General features: G+C 49.6%; 1 protein-coding gene across 2 annotated transcripts in view; it reads left to right on the top strand.

Moving 5' to 3' along the window:
* LOC311115239 (macrophage mannose receptor 1-like) overlaps positions 1-4,138 on the top strand; it is a gene marked incomplete at its 3' end in the record, with an annotated part of 67,788 nt that extends 63,650 nt beyond the window's left edge. For both annotated transcript variants that reach the window (XM_084190439.1, XM_084190438.1), the window contains 4 exons: positions 371-487; positions 3,182-3,349; positions 3,550-3,573; positions 3,849-4,138. In XM_084190439.1, the coding sequence (XP_084046565.1) occupies positions 371-487; positions 3,182-3,349; positions 3,550-3,573; positions 3,849-4,138 (599 nt within the window). The remainder of the gene's footprint in view (positions 1-370; positions 488-3,181; positions 3,350-3,549; positions 3,574-3,848) is intronic.
* Positions 4,139-16,430: the final 12,292 nt, after the last annotated feature.

Genomic DNA, 16,430 nt, shown 5'->3' with positions numbered 1-16,430 from the left:
AGTTTCATTTTAGATGCAAGGGCATAGTACTTAGTGTCCACTACACTATTCCCTACATAGTGCACTACTTTTGACCAGGGCTCTATACGGGGGTGCCGTTATAAAATGGTGCGATTTTGGACTGGGCCCATCTCCCATTCTCTCCCCTTCTCCTCCAAGTGTGTACTTGTTTACTGCATTGGTGTAAGACGTGTGGTAGGACACAGGCTGCTAGACCAATCCAATGCTTTTAAATCCTTGCGGGGAGTGAACAGGTGCACGCTTCAGGGAGGGAAGGAGATAACTGGAATTGGGATCCAGTATTCCACGAACTTGACAGAACATAAAGAAAGTAAATGGAGAAGCATTAATAAGAATATTGTGTGTTAAGGGGCATCTCTGGTGAGCATCGAGGACCCTGAGGAACTCCGCTTCATAAAGAGCAACATAGAGTTACTGAAAGACAGCTACTCTTCCTTCTGGATAGGCCTGTACAAAACACACCTAGGTAACTACGACTCCTTGATAGATCTGTACAAAACACACCTAGGTAACTACCAATCCTTCTGGATAGGCCTGTACAAAACACACCTAGGTAACTACGACTCCTTGATAGATCTGTACAAAACACACCTAGGTAACTACCAATCCTTCTGGATAGGCCTGTACAAAACACACCTAGGTAACTACCAATCCTTCTGTATAGGCCTGTACAAAACACACCTAGGTAACTACGACTCCTGGAGTGAACTGTACAAAACACACCTAGGTAACTACCAATCCTTCTGTATAGGTCTGTACAAAACACACCTAGGTAACTACCAATCCTTCTGGATAGAACTGTACAAAACACACCTAGGTAACTATGACTCCTGGATAGAACTGTACAAAACACACCTAGGTAACTATGACTCCTGGATAGAACTGTACAAAACACACTTAGGTAACTACCAATCCTTCTTTATAGGTCTGTACAAAACACACCTAGGTAACTACCAATGCTTCTGTATAGGTCTGTACAAAACACACCTATGTAACTACCAATCATTCTGGATATAACTGTACAAAACACACATAGGTAACTACCAATCATTCTGGATAGGCCTGTACAAAACACACCTAGGTAACTACCAATCATTCTGGATAGGTCTGTACAAAACACACCTAGGTAACTACCAATCCTTCTGGAAAGAACTGTACAAAACACACCTAGGTAACTACCAATCCTTCTGGATAGAACTGTACAAAACACACCTAGGTAACTACCAATCCTTCTGTATAGGTCTGTACAAAACACACCTAGGTAACTATGACTCCTGGATAGAACTGTACAAAACACACCTAGGTAACTATGACTCCTGGATAGAACTGTACAAAACACACCTAGGTAACTATGACTCCTGGATAGAACTGTACAAAACACACTTAGGTAACTACCAATCCTTCTTTATAGGTCTGTACAAAACACACCTAGGTAACTACCAATGCTTCTGTATAGGTCTGTACAAAACACACCTATGTAACTACCAATCATTCTGGATATAACTGTACAAAACACACATAGGTAACTACCAATCATTCTGGATAGGCCTGTACAAAACAGACCTAGGTAACTACGACTCGTGGATAGAACTGTACAAAACACACCTAGGTAACTACCAATCATTCTGGATAGGTCTGTACAAAACACACCTAGGTAACTACGACTCCTGCATAGAACTGTACAAAACACACCTAGGTAACTACCAATCCTTCTGGATAGAACTGTACAAAACAGACCTAGGTAACTACCAATCCTTCTGGATAGGTCTGTACAAAACACACCTAGGTAACTACGACTCCTGCATAGAACTGTACAAAACACACCTAGGTAACTACCAATCCTTCTGGATAGGTCTGTACAAAACACACCTAGGTAACTACGACTCCTGGATAGATCTGTACAAAACACACCTAGGTAACTACCAATCATTCTGGATATAACTGTACAAAACACACATAGGTAACTACCAATCATTCTGGATAGGCCTGTACAAAACACACCTAGGTAACTACGACTCCTGGATAGATCTGTACAAAACACACCTAGGTAACTACCAATCATTCTGGATATAACTGTACAAAACACACATAGGTAACTACCAATCATTCTGGATAGAACTGTACAAAACACACCTAGGTAACTACCAATCCTTCTTTATAGGTCTGTACAAAACACACCTAGGTAACTACGACTCCTGGATAGAACTGTACAAAACACACCTAGGTAACTACCAATCCTTCTGGAAAGAACTGTACAAAACAGACCTAGGTAACTACCAATCCTTCTGGAAAGAACTGTACAAAACAGACCTAGGTAACTACGACTCCTGGATAGAACTGTACAAAACACACCTCGGTAACTACCAATCCTTCTGGATAGGCCTGTACAAAACACACCTAGGTAACTACCAATCCTTCTGGATAGGTCTGTACAAAACACACCTAGGTAACTACCAATCCTTCTGGAAAGAACTGTACAAAACAGACCTAGGTAACTACCAATCCTTCTGGAAAGAACTGTACAAAACAGACCTAGGTAACTACGACTCCTGGATAGAACTGTACAAAACACATCTAGGTAACTACCAATCCTTCTGGATAGGCCTGTACAAAACACACCTAGGTAACTACCAATCCTTCTGGATAGGTCTGTACAAAACACACCTAGGTAACTACCAATCATTCTGGATAGGCCTGTACAAAACACACTTAGGTAACTACCAATCATTCTGGATAGGTCTGTACAAAACACACCTAGGTAACTACGACTCCTGGATAGAACTGTACAAAACACACTTAGGTAACTACCAATCATTCTGGATAGGTCTGTACAAAACACACCTAGGTAACTACAACTCCTGGAGAGAACTGTACAAAACACACATACACTTTTAGAATAAAAAGGTTCCAAAATGGTTCTTCGGCTGTCCCCATGTGAGAATCCTTTGAAGGACCAGTTAAAACCCTTTTGGGTTCCATGTAGAACCCTTTCAAACGAGGTGTTCCACATGGAACCGACAATGGTTCTACCTGGAACCCAGAAGGGTTCTTCAAAGGGTTCTCCAATGGGGACAGACGAAGAACCCTTTTTGGTTCTAGATAGAACCTTTCTTTGTAAGAGTGTAGGTACCCAAATGACTAACAACAGACCCTGTTGCAGGTAAGTGGCAGTGGGTTGACCAAACAGTGCTGGACTACATTAACTGGGCAGAGGGACAGCCCTACGACTCTAACCAAAACAACTATGGAGAGATGCTATCCTCCGATGGGTCCTGGAGCACTGCCCCCAGATGGCATGACAAACCATACATCTGTAAGAAGCCCAAAGGTGAGAGAGGAGCACCATGGCTCTATTACAATAAACACACAACTTTCTTTCTCACTCCATAGTGGACTACACATGTGAATGTCAATAGAACTGTATGAAATGAAGGCAATGATGAAGAAGTATTTGAGGAATTAGGATAATAGACACCGTTGGACTTCTTAATAATACCTTCTTAATAATCCTCTCTTTTCCACCTCCAGTTCTAGAAACATTACCAACACATGGTGAGTTATAAATGAATGAGTCGATCAATCAACCAACCAACCAACCAACCAACCCATCCATCCATCCACCAATCATCCATCCTTCAATCAACTAATCAATCAATCAGTCAATGAATTAATCAATCAATCAGTCGAATACCATGCAGTCAATTAACCACGCAGTCAATTAACCACTCAGTCAATCAACCACTCAGTTAATTAACCAATCATCCAATCAGTCATATCAGTCAATCAATCATAGCCATACTATAATATTTATCCCTGTGATCCTGCAGTGTCTCTGAAGGGAGGTCAGAGGCGTGTGTATTCAGGCCTGGCAGTGGTGGTGGTGCTGGCTTCCCTGTGTCTGATGGGTCTCACAGCCTTAATGCTCTACAAGAAGACCGGCCGTCCCCTGCCCTCCTTCACCAAACCCCTGGTCTTCAGCGCAGGCTGGAGAGCCTTCGACAACCCCCTCTACACGGAGCCTGTCACCGAGGTCGATGTGGTCAACCCCAGCACAGTGGACACTAGCCAACTGGTCAAACACATGGAGGAGCAGGCTCAGCCAATGATCACTCTGTGATTGGAGAGAGACAAGGGGGAGTTGGGGGGGGGTCAGGGGGAGTCGGGGGGTGGTCGGGGGGAGTCAAGGGGGGAGTCGGGGGGTCAGGGGGAGTCAAGGGGGGAGTCGGGGGGTCCTCTGTAGCTCAGCTGGTAGAGCACAACGCTTGTAACGCCAAGGTAGTGGGTTCGATCCCCGGGACCACCCATACACAAAAATGTATGCACGCATGACTGTAAGTCGCTTTGGATAAAAGCGTCTGCTAAATGGCATATTATTATTATTATTATTATTACTAAGGTTAAAGATCCAACCCAGGTTAGGACATGTTATATTTATGTGCACAAGCTTTCGAAAATAAACAAATTCATTGGACCAGCTCCGTTGATAACTAGCTTCGCTGATCCCTTGGTTTTTCCCCAAGAGTTATGGGATATTAGAAACCTCTTGTTTCTACCTTCACATTTTTGACCCAGGAGTCATGGGACGTGCTGTGAGGTCTGTGGCCGGTTAGCAACTTTCTATTGGACCAGCTGCAGTAACTCTGTCGCCTCGGGGACAGTCTCAGGTCATACTGGAGCAAGAAGCCGAGGAGCTGCCTGGGTGATTTGTCTCGTACCATTTCTGAACTGTACAATCCGACAAGATCAGCCTTAAATGGATACTTTGGGATTTTGGCAATGATTGATTCCATTTTTATGTCTCTGTCTCCAGTATGAAAGAAGTTAGAGGTAGTTTCGCTAGCCAATGCTAACTAGAATTAGCGCAATGACTAGAAGTCTATGGGCAGATACCCATAGACTTCTAGTCATTGCTAACAGATACCCATAGACTTCTAGTCATTGCGCTAATGCGTGCTAGCAGATACCCATAGACTTCTAGTCATTGCGCTAATGCGTGCTAGCAGATACCCATAGACTTCTAGTCATTGCGCTAATGCGTGCTAGCAGATACCCATAGACTTCTAGTCATTGCGCTAATGCGTGCTAGCAGATACCCATAGACTTCTAGTCATTGCGCTAATGCGTGCTAGCAGATACCCATAGACTTCTAGTCATTGCGCTAATGCATGCTAGCAGATACCTCTCTCCTTCACCCTCTGGATGGACACACACACACACTCTCTGTAGAGGGTTAGGACACACACTCTCTCTAGAGTGTGCAAAGCTGTGTGTTACCAATTGTTTTCTTGGTGACTATGGTCCCAGCTGCCTTGAGATCATTGACAAGATCCTCCCGTGTAGTTCTGGGCTAATTCCTCACCGTTCTCATGATCATTGCAACTCCACGAGGTGAGAGCTTGCATGGAGCCCCAGGCCGAGGGAGATTGACAGGTCTTTTGTGTTTCTTCCATTTGCGAATAATCGCACCAACTGTTGTCACCTTCTCACCAAGCTGCTTGGCGATGGTCTTGTAGCCCATTCCAGCCTTGTGTAGGTCTACAATCTTGTCCCTGACATCCTTGGAGAGCTCTTTGGTCTTGGCCATGGTGGAGAGTTTGGAATCTGATTGATTGATTGCTTCTGTGGACAGGTGTCTTTTATACAGGTAACAAACTGAGATTAGGAGCACTCCCTTTAAGAGTGGAACAAAATCCCTCCTGAGATGTGTGCAAACCTGGTGGCCAACTACAAGAAACGTCTGATCTCTGTGATTGCCAACAAGGGTTTTGCCACCAAGTACTAAGTCATGTTTTGCAGAGGAGTCAAATACTAATTTCCCTCATTAAAATGCAAATCAATTTATAACATTTTTGACATGCGTTTTTCTGGATTTTGTTGTTGTTATTCTGTCTCTCACTGTTCAAATAAACCTACCATTAAAATTATAGACTGATCATTTCTTTGTCAGTGGGTAAACGTACAAAATCAGCAGGGGATCAAATAATTTTTTCCCTCACTGTAGCTGGCGGGATATACGCTGCATCGGCAAGATAGAACAGGTGCCTCCGGTAAGACAAGGGGTGGAGGTGTATATTTGTAAACAACAGCTGGTGCACAAAATCTAATATTAAGGAAGTCTCGAGGTTTTGCTCGCCTGAGGTACAGTATCTCATGATCAACTGTAGACCATATTATTTACCAAGAGAGTTTTCATCTATATTTTTCGTAGCTGTCTATTTACCACCACAAACTGATGCTGTCCCTAAGACCGGACTCAATGAACTGTATAAGGCCATAAGCAAACAGGAAAATGCTCATCCAGAGGCAGCGCTCCTAATGGCCAGGGACTTTAATGCAAGGAAACTTAAATCTGCTTTACCTCATTTCTACCAGCATGTTAAATGTGCAACCAGAGGAAAAAAAACTCTAGATCACTTTTACGTCACACACAGTGACGCGTACGAAGCTCCTCCTGATTCCTGCTTACAAACTAAAGCAGGAAGCACCAGTGACTCGGTCAATAAAGAAGTGGTCAGAACCGGTTGGTAACCTAAAACACATTGGAATGGTGTTTTTGGAGTTCTGGGCATATTCTGCCCATGGCAAGAATACAGAGCACTCCCCCGGCCGGTCCTGATAGTAGGACCGCAGGAACCTACCCACATCCTGATTTACCCGTTCCACCTGCCCATTTGACTCGCGGTGGAACCCAGAGGTCAGACTGACCGAGACCCCCAGACGTTCCATGAATGCCTTCCAAACCTTGGACGTGAACTGGAGACCTCGGTTGGACACTATATCCTCTGGCACCCTGTAGTGCCGGAAGACGTGAGTAAACAGGGCATCCGCAGTCTGCAGGGCCATGGGGAGACCAGGCAGAGGAAGGAGGCGGCAGGACTTGGAAAAGCGGTCCACAATGACCAGGATGGTGGTGTTACCTTGGGAGAGGGGAAGATCAGTCAGAAAATCAATACTAAGGTGAGACCATGGTCGTTGTGGAACTGGTAAAGGTTGTAACTTACCCGCTGGGAGGTGCCTAGGTGCCTTACTCTGGGCGCACACCGAGCAGGAGGAGACGTACACCCTCACGTCCTTAGCCAAGGTAGGCCACCAGTACTTTCCTGTCAGGCAGCGCACTGTACAACCGATACCTGGGTGCCAGAGGAGGGTGACGTGTGTGCCCAGTAGATCAGACGATCACGGATAAGAGCAGGCACGTACTGTAGCCCATCTGGACACTGCGGTGGAGATGGATCCATGCGTAATGCCTGCTCTATATCCGCGTCCATCGCCCATACTACCGGCGCCACAATGCAGGAGGCCGGGAGTATGGGGGTGTTGTCTCTGGGCCTCTCCTCTGTTTCATACAGTCGGGACAGTGCGTCTACCTTCACATTCTTCATACCCAGGATGTATGATAGAGTGAAATCAAACCGGGTGAAGAATCGGGCCCACCTGGCCTGGCGAGGGTTCAGCCTCCTCGCTGCCCGGATGTACTCCAGGTTACGGTGGTCCGTCCAGACGAGGAAAGGGTGTTTCGCCCCTTCGAGCCAATGCCTCCACACGGTCAAGGCTCGGACAACAGCCAACAGCTCCCGATCACCAACGCCGTAGTTCTGCTCCGCCGGGCTGAGCTTCTTAGAGAAGAACGCACAGGGGCGAAGCTTGGGTGGCATGCCTGAGCGTTGAGACAGGACAGCTCCTATCCCAACTTCGGACACATCCACTTCCACTACGAACGGTAGTGATGGATCGGGGTGGAGCATTCATCAAACCATAGGGCATCACCAGGTATTCATAATCCCCTGTGGTTGTGCTGAATGCTGTCTTCCACTCATCCCCCTCTCTGATACGCACCAGGTTGTACGCACTCCTGAGATTTAATTTGGTGAAGAAGCGCGCCCCACGCATTGACTCAATCATTGAAGGAATGAGGGGGAGAGGATAACTAAATCGTATCGTCTCCTTGTTCAGTGGTCAATAATCAATGCACAGGCGCAGACCGCCGTCTCTCTTCTTCACAAAAAAGAAACTTGAGGAGGCGGGTGAAGTGGAGGGACGTATATACCCCTGGCGCAGGGACTCGATAACATATGTTTCCATAGCCTCCATTTCAGCCTGTGACAGGGGATACACATGACTCCTGGGAGGAACAGCGTCTACCCGGAGGTTTATCATGCAATCCCCCGCCAGATGAGGTGGTAACTTAGTCGCCTGCGTTTTAGAGAACGCTTGCGCTAGATTGAGGTATTTGGGGGGAATGCGCACGGTGGAGGTACTGTCTGGACTTTCCACGTGGTTGCACCAACGGAAACACCTAGACACCTACCCTGACACTCTCGCGATCACCCTGTGAGAACCCTCTGCGGCCATGAGAAGGTGGGGTTGTGGAGTGCTAGCCAAGGGATACCTAATACCACAGGGAAAGCAGGGGACTCAAAAAGTGCCCTGCCTTCCGCCTCCAGACCCAGAAGAGCGTTGACGAAAACGTGTGGTGGAATGTCCCTTTGTGCCACCAGTGTGGCACTGGCGCTGGCGCTGTCGTCCTCCCCTCTCGCGGCTAGCGGTTCCACTCTGGATCCTAGTTGGCCAGGGTGGAAATGGGCAGACCTCCTCCAGGACGTCATCTGGCTGCCAGCAGGTTGTCCAAACAAATGGCCATGTCCACCAGTTGCGAGAAGGACAACATGGTGTCATAGCAGGTTAGCTACTGTCGGACGTACTCCCGCAGATGGCACCGGAAATGGTTGATCAGGGCCCGCTCGTTCCACCCGGTTCCAGCTGCCAGAGTTCGAAACTCCAATGCGAAGTCCTGCGCAGTCCTCGTCCGCTGCCTCAGGTGGACCAGCCACTCGCCCGCCTCTCGACCCTCGGGCGGGTGATCGAAGACCGCCCGAAAGAGGCGAGCGAACTCCCCATAGTTCTCCAACGCGGCTCCTCCTTCGTTCCACACCCCGTTGGCCCACAGTAAGCCGGTGATGACGAACGCCGAAGCCTGCCCGAACAAGGAGGGGAGGCAGCCTCGGCGGAAGTCGTGACAGATGCAGAAAAGCTAATCCATGCTTTTGTAACTTCTAGATCAGACAACTGCAATGCTCTACTCTCTGGCTACCAGGATAAAGCACTAAATAAACTTCAGTTAGTGCTAAACACGGCTGCTAGAATCTGGACTAGAACCATGTGATCATATTACTCCAGTGCTAGCCTCTCTACACTGGCTTCCTGTTAAGGCTAGGGCTGATTTCAAGGTTTTACTGCTAACCTACAAAGCGTTACATGGGCTTGCTCCTACCTATCTCTCCGATTTGGTGCTGCCGTACATACCTACACGTACGCTACGGTCACAAGACGCAGGCCTCCTTATTGTCCCTAGAATTTCTAAACAAACAGCTGGAGGCATAACGTTCTCCTATAGAGCTCCATTTTTATGGAATGTTCTGCCGGTCCATGTGAGAGACGCAGACTCGGTCTCAACCTTTGAGTCTTTACTGAAGAGTCATCTCTTCAGTAGGTCCTATGATTGAGTCTGGCCCAGGGGTGCGAAGGTGAACGGAAAGGCACTGGAGCGACAAACCACCCTTGCTGTCTCTGCCTGGCCAGCTCCCCTCTCTCCACTGGGATTCTCTGCCTCTGACCCTATTACGGGGACTGAGTCACTGGCTTACTAGTGCTCTTCTATGCTGTCCCTTGGAGGGGTGCGTTACTTGAGTGGGTTGAGTCACAGACGTGATCTTCCTGTACGGTTTGGTGCCCCCTTGGGCTCGTGCGATGGAGGAGATCTTCATGGGCTATACTCAGCCTTGTCTCAGGGTAGTAAGTTGGTGGTCTGTTGATATCCCTCTGGTGGTGTGGGGGCTGTGCTTTGGCAAAGTGGGTGGGGATATATGCTGCCTGGTTGGCCCTGTCCGGGGGTATCATTGGACGGGGCCACTGTGTCTCCCTCCCCCCCCCCTCCCCCCCCCGTCCCCGTCCCCCCCCCGTCTTAGCCTCCAGTATCTATGCTGCAATAGTCTATGTGCTGGAGGGCTAGGGTCAGTCTGTTATATCTGGTGTAAATCTCCTGTCTTATCCTTTGTCCTGTGTAAATTTAAGTATGCTCCCTCGAATTCTCTCTCTCTCCCTCTCTCCCTCCCATCCCGGAGGACCTGAACCCTAGGACCATGCCTCAGGACTACCTGGCCTGATGACTCCTTGCTGTCCCCAGTCCACCTGGTCGTGCTGCTGCTCCAGTTTCCACTCTTCTGCCTGCGGCTATGGAACCCTGACCTGTTCACTGGACGTGCTGCCTTGTCCCAGACCTGCTGTTTTCAACTCTCTCTCTCTACCGCACCTGCTATTTCAACCTCTAAATGCCCGGCTATGAAAAGCCAAGTGACATTTACTCCTGATGTACTGACCTGTTGCAACCTCTACAACCACTGTGATTATTGTTTGACCCTGCTGTTCATCTATGAATGTTTGAACATCTTGAAGAAAAATCTGGCCTTAATGGCCATGTACTGTTATAATCTCCACCCGGCACAGCCAGAAGGGGACTGGCCACCCCTCAGAGCCTGGTTCCTCTCTAGGTTTCTTCCTAGGTTCCTGCCTTTCTAGGGAGTTTTTCCTAGCCACTGTGCTTCTACATCTGCATGGCTTGCTGTTTGGGGTTTTAGGCTGGGTTTCTGTATAGCATTTTGTGACATCTGCTGATGTAAAAAAGGGCTTCATAAATACATTTGATTGAATTTGATTGACGTGAGAGAGGATGCCAACCCCAAGTCCCGTCATCGCCACCTCACCTGCTCTAAGATACCCTCGCGCCAACTGGGGACCCAAGGCTGGTTAGGAGACACCGCTAGAGACACTGCTATGTAATTGTGATGAACTGAGAGAAGGTAGCTTAGTGGTTAAGAGCGCAGTGCCAGTAACCGAAAGGTCGCTGGTTCTAATCCCCGAGCCGACTAGGTGAAAAATCTGTCGATGTGCCCTTGAGCAAGGCACTTAACCGTAATTGCTCCTGTAAGTCGCTCTGGATAAGAGCGTCTGCTAAATGACTAAAAAAAATAAAAAATAATATATATATTAAGTTTAGTATTATTAATTCATTAATCATATGCTGTCTTCCCTGCTCCTCTGTTCTCATCTCCTTCCCTGTCGGTCTTCCCTGCTCCTCTGTTCTCATCTCCTTCCCTGTCTGTCTTCCCTGTTCCTCTGTTCTCACCTCCTTCCCTGTCTGTCTTCCCTGCTCCTCTGTTCTCATCTCCTTCCCTGTCTGTCTTCCCTGCTCCTCTGTTCTCACCTCCTTCCCTGTCTGTCTTCCCTGCTCCTCTGTTCTCACCTCCTTCCCTGTCTGTCTTCCCTGCTCCTCTGTTCTCATCTCCTTCCCTGTCTGTCTTACCTCCTTCCCTGTCTGTCTTCCCTGCTCCTCTGTTCTTACCTCCTTCCCTGTCTGTCTTCCCTGCTCCTCTGTTCTCATCTCCTTCCCTGTCTGTCTTCCCTGCTCCTCTGTTCTCATCTCCTTCCCTGTCTGTCTTCCCTGCTCCTCTGTTCTCACCTCCTTCCCTGTCTGTCTTCCCTGCTCCTCTGTTCTCATCTCCTTCCCTGTCTGTCTTCCCTGCTCCTCTGTTCTCACCTCGTTCCCTGTCTGTCTTCCCTGCTCCTCTGTTCTCACCTCCTTCCCTGTCTGTCTTCCCTGCTCCTCTGTTCTCATCTCCTTCCCTGTCTGTCTTCCCTGCTCCTCTGTTCTCACCTCGTTCCCTGTCTGTCTTCCCTGCTCCTCTGTTCTCACCTCCTTCCCTGTCTGTCTTCCCTGCTCCTCTGTTCTCACCTCCTTCCCTGTTCCTCTGTTCTCACCTCGTTCCCTGTCTGTCTTCCCTGCTCCTCTGTTCTCACCTCCTTCCCTGTCTGTCTTCCCTGCTCCTCTGTTCTTACCTCGTTCCCTGTCTGTCTTCCCTGTTCCTCTGTTCTCACCTCCTTCCCTGCTCCTCTGTTCTCACCTCCTTCCCTGTTCCTCTGTTCTCACCTCCTTCCCTGTCTGTCTTCCCTGCTCCTCTGTTCTCATCTCCTTCCCTGTCTGTCTTCCCTGCTCCTCTGTTCTCATCTCCTTCCCTGTCTGTCTTCCCTGCTCCTCTGTTCTCACCTCCTTCCCTGTCTGTCTTCCCTGCTCCTCTGTTCTCATCTCGTTCCCTGTCTGTCTTCCCTGCTCCTCTGTTCTCATCTCTTTTCCTGTCGGTCTTCCCTGCTCCTCTGTTCTCATCTCTTTCCCTGTCTGTCTTCCCTGTTCCTCTGTTCTCATCTCTTTCCCTGTTCCTCTGTTCTCATCTCCTTCCCTGTTCCTCTGTTCTCATCTCCTTCCCTGTCTGTCTTCCCTGCTCCTCTGTTCTCATCTCCTTCCCTGTCTATCTTCCCTGCTCCTCTGTTCTCATCTCTTTCCCTGTCTGTCTTCCCTGCTCCTCTGTTCTCATCTTGTTCCCTGTCTGTCTTCCGTGTTCCTCTGTTCTTACCTCGTTCCCTGTCTGTCTTCCCTGCTCCTCTGTTCTCACCTCCTTCCCTGTCTGTCTTCCCTGCTCCTCTGTTCTTACCTCCTTCCCTGTCTGTCTTCCCTGCTCCTCTGTTCTCACCTCCTTCCCTGTCTGTCTTCCCTGCTCCTCTGTTCTTACCTCCTTCCCTGTCTGTCTTCCCTGCTCCTCTGTTCTTACCTCCTTCCCTGTCTGTCTTCCCTGCTCCTCTGTTCTTACCTCCTTCCCTGTCTGTCTTCCCTGCTCCTCTGTTCTTACCTCCTTCCCTGTCTGTCTTCCCTGCTCCTCTGTTCTCATCTCTTTCCCTGTCTGTCTTCCCTGTTCCTCTGTTCTCATCTCCTTCCCTGCTCCTCTGTTCTCATCTCGTTCCCTGTCTGTCTTCCCTGCTCCTCTGTTCTCATCTCCTTCCCTGTCTGTTTTCCCTGCTCCTCTGTTCTCACCTCCTTCCCTGTCTGTCTTCCCTGCTCCTCTGTTCTCATCTCCTTCCCTGCTCCTCTGTTCTCACCTCCTTCCCTGTCTGTCTTCCCTGCTCCTCTGTTCTCACCTCCTTCCCTGTCTGTCTTCCCTGCTCCTCTGTTCTCATCTCCTTCCCTGTCTGTCTTCCCTGCTCCTCTGTTCTCATCTCCTTCCCTGTCTGTCTTCCCTGCTCCTCTGTTCTCATCTCGTTCCCTGTCTGTCTTCCCTGCTCCTCTGTTCTCATCTCCTTCCCTGTCTGTCTTCCCTGCTCCTCTGTTCTCACCTCCTTCCCTGCTCCTCTGTTCTCATCTCTCTCTGTCCTTCCCTGTCTGTCTTCCCTGCTCCTCTGTTCTCATCTCGTTCCCTGTCTGTCTTCCCTGCTCCTCTGTTCTCATCTCTTTCCCTGTCGGTCTTCCCTGCTCCTCTGTTCTCATCTCTTTCCCTGTCTGTCTTCCCTGTTCCTCTGTTCTCATCTCTTTCCCTGTTCCTCTGTTCTCATCTCCTTCCCTGTTCCTCTGTTCTCATCTCCTTCCCTGTCTGTCTTCCCTGCTCCTCTGTTCTCATCTCCTTCCCTGTCTGTCTTCCCTGCTCCTCTGTTCTCATCTCTTTCCCTGTCTGTCTTCCCTGCTCCTCTGTTCTCATCTTGTTCCCTGTCTGTCTTCCCTGTTCCTCTGTTCTCACCTCGTTCCCTGTCTGTCTTCCCTGCTCCTCTGTTCTCACCTCCTTCCCTGTCTGTCTTCCCTGCTCCTCTGTTCTTACCTCCTTCCCTGTCTGTCTTCCCTGCTCCTCTGTTCTCACCTCCTTCCCTGTCTGTCTTCCCTGCTCCTCTGTTCTTACCTCCTTCCCTGTCTGTCTTCCCTGCTCCTCTGTTCTTACCTCCTTCCCTGTCTGTCTTCCCTGCTCCTCTGTTCTTACCTCCTTCCCTGTCTGTCTTCCCTGCTCCTCTGTTCTTACCTCCTTCCCTGTCTGTCTTCCCTGCTCCTCTGTTCTCATCTCTTTCCCTGTCTGTCTTCCCTGTTCCTCTGTTCTCATCTCCTTCCCTGCTCCTCTGTTCTCATCTCGTTCCCTGTCTGTCTTCCCTGCTCCTCTGTTTTCATCTCCTTCCCTGTCTGTCTTCCCTGCTCCTCTGTTCTCACCTCCTTCCCTGTCTGTCTTCCCTGCTCCTCTGTTCTCATCTCCTTCCCTGCTCCTCTGTTCTCACCTCCTTCCCTGTCTGTCTTCCCTGCTCCTCTGTTCTCACCTCCTTCCCTGTCTGTCTTCCCTGCTCCTCTGTTCTCACCTCCTTCCCTGTCTGTCTTCCCTGCTCCTCTGTTCTCATCTCCTTCCCTGCTCCTCTGTTCTCATCTCCTTCCCTGTCTGTCTTCCCTGCTCCTCTGTTCTCACCTCCTTCCCTGTCTGTCTTCCCTGCTCCTCTGTTCTCATCTCCTTCCCTGTCTGTCTTCCCTGCTCCTCTGTTCTCATCTCCTTCCCTGTCTGTCTTCCCTGCTCCTCTGTTCTCATCTCGTTCCCTGTCTGTCTTCCCTGCTCCTCTGTTCTCATCTCCTTCCCTGTCTGTCTTCCCTGCTCCTCTGTTCTCATCTCCTTCCCTGTCTGTCTTCCCTGCTCCTCTGTTCTCATCTCCTTCCCTGTCTGTCTTCCCTGCTCCTCTGTTCTTACCTCCTTCCCTGTCTGTCTTCCCTGCTCCTCTGTTCTTACCTCCTTCCCTGTCTGTCTTCCCTGCTCCTCTGTTCTCATCTCCTTCCCTGTCTGTCTTCCCTGCTCCTCTGTTCTCACCTCGTTCCCTGTCTGTCTTCCCTGCTCCTCTGTTCTCACCTCCTTCCCTGTCTGTCTTCCCTGCTCCTCTGTTCTCACCTCCTTCCCTGTTCCTCTGTTCTCACCTCGTTCCCTGTCTGTCTTCCCTGCTCCTCTGTTCTCACCTCCTTCCCTGTCTGTCTTCCCTGCTCCTCTGTTCTTACCTCGTTCCCTGTCTGTCTTCCCTGTTCCTCTGTTCTCACCTCCTTCCCTGCTCCTCTGTTCTCACCTCCTTCCCTGTTCCTCTGTTCTCACCTCCTTCCCTGTCTGTCTTCCCTGCTCCTCTGTTCTCATCTCCTTCCCTGTCTGTCTTCCCTGCTCCTCTGTTCTCATCTCCTTCCCTGTCTGTCTTCCCTGCTCCTCTGTTCTCACCTCCTTCCCTGTCTGTCTTCCCTGCTCCTCTGTTCTCATCTCGTTCCCTGTCTGTCTTCCCTGCTCCTCTGTTCTCATCTCTTTTCCTGTCGGTCTTCCCTGCTCCTCTGTTCTCATCTCTTTCCCTGTCTGTCTTCCCTGTTCCTCTGTTCTCATCTCTTTCCCTGTTCCTCTGTTCTCATCTCCTTCCCTGTTCCTCTGTTCTCATCTCCTTCCCTGTCTGTCTTCCCTGCTCCTCTGTTCTCATCTCCTTCCCTGTCTATCTTCCCTGCTCCTCTGTTCTCATCTCTTTCCCTGTCTGTCTTCCCTGCTCCTCTGTTCTCATCTTGTTCCCTGTCTGTCTTCCCTGTTCCTCTGTTCTTACCTCGTTCCCTGTCTGTCTTCCCTGCTCCTCTGTTCTCACCTCCTTCCCTGTCTGTCTTCCCTGCTCCTCTGTTCTTACCTCCTTCCCTGTCTGTCTTCCCTGCTCCTCTGTTCTCACCTCCTTCCCTGTCTGTCTTCCCTGCTCCTCTGTTCTTACCTCCTTCCCTGTCTGTCTTCCCTGCTCCTCTGTTCTTACCTCCTTCCCTGTCTGTCTTCCCTGCTCCTCTGTTCTTACCTCCTTCCCTGTCTGTCTTCCCTGCTCCTCTGTTCTTACCTCCTTCCCTGTCTGTCTTCCCTGCTCCTCTGTTCTCATCTCTTTCCCTGTCTGTCTTCCCTGTTCCTCTGTTCTCATCTCCTTCCCTGCTCCTCTGTTCTCATCTCGTTCCCTGTCTGTCTTCCCTGCTCCTCTGTTCTCATCTCCTTCCCTGTCTGTTTTCCCTGCTCCTCTGTTCTCACCTCCTTCCCTGTCTGTCTTCCCTGCTCCTCTGTTCTCATCTCCTTCCCTGCTCCTCTGTTCTCACCTCCTTCCCTGTCTGTCTTCCCTGCTCCTCTGTTCTCACCTCCTTCCCTGTCTGTCTTCCCTGCTCCTCTGTTCTCATCTCCTTCCCTGTCTGTCTTCCCTGCTCCTCTGTTCTCATCTCCTTCCCTGTCTGTCTTCCCTGCTCCTCTGTTCTCATCTCGTTCCCTGTCTGTCTTCCCTGCTCCTCTGTTCTCATCTCCTTCCCTGTCTGTCTTCCCTGCTCCTCTGTTCTCACCTCCTTCCCTGCTCCTCTGTTCTCATCTCTCTCTGTCCTTCCCTGTCTGTCTTCCCTGCTCCTCTGTTCTCATCTCGTTCCCTGTCTGTCTTCCCTGCTCCTCTGTTCTCATCTCTTTCCCTGTCGGTCTTCCCTGCTCCTCTGTTCTCATCTCTTTCCCTGTCTGTCTTCCCTGTTCCTCTGTTCTCATCTC

The sequence above is a fragment of the Coregonus lavaretus genome (genome assembly GCF_964263955.1).
Source record: "Coregonus lavaretus genome assembly, contig: HAP1_SCAFFOLD_361, whole genome shotgun sequence".
Classification (NCBI taxonomy): Eukaryota; Metazoa; Chordata; class Actinopteri; order Salmoniformes; family Salmonidae; genus Coregonus; species Coregonus lavaretus.
The sequence above is the reverse complement of the archived record's forward strand: the minus strand, read 5'-3'. Positions and strand labels throughout refer to the sequence as shown.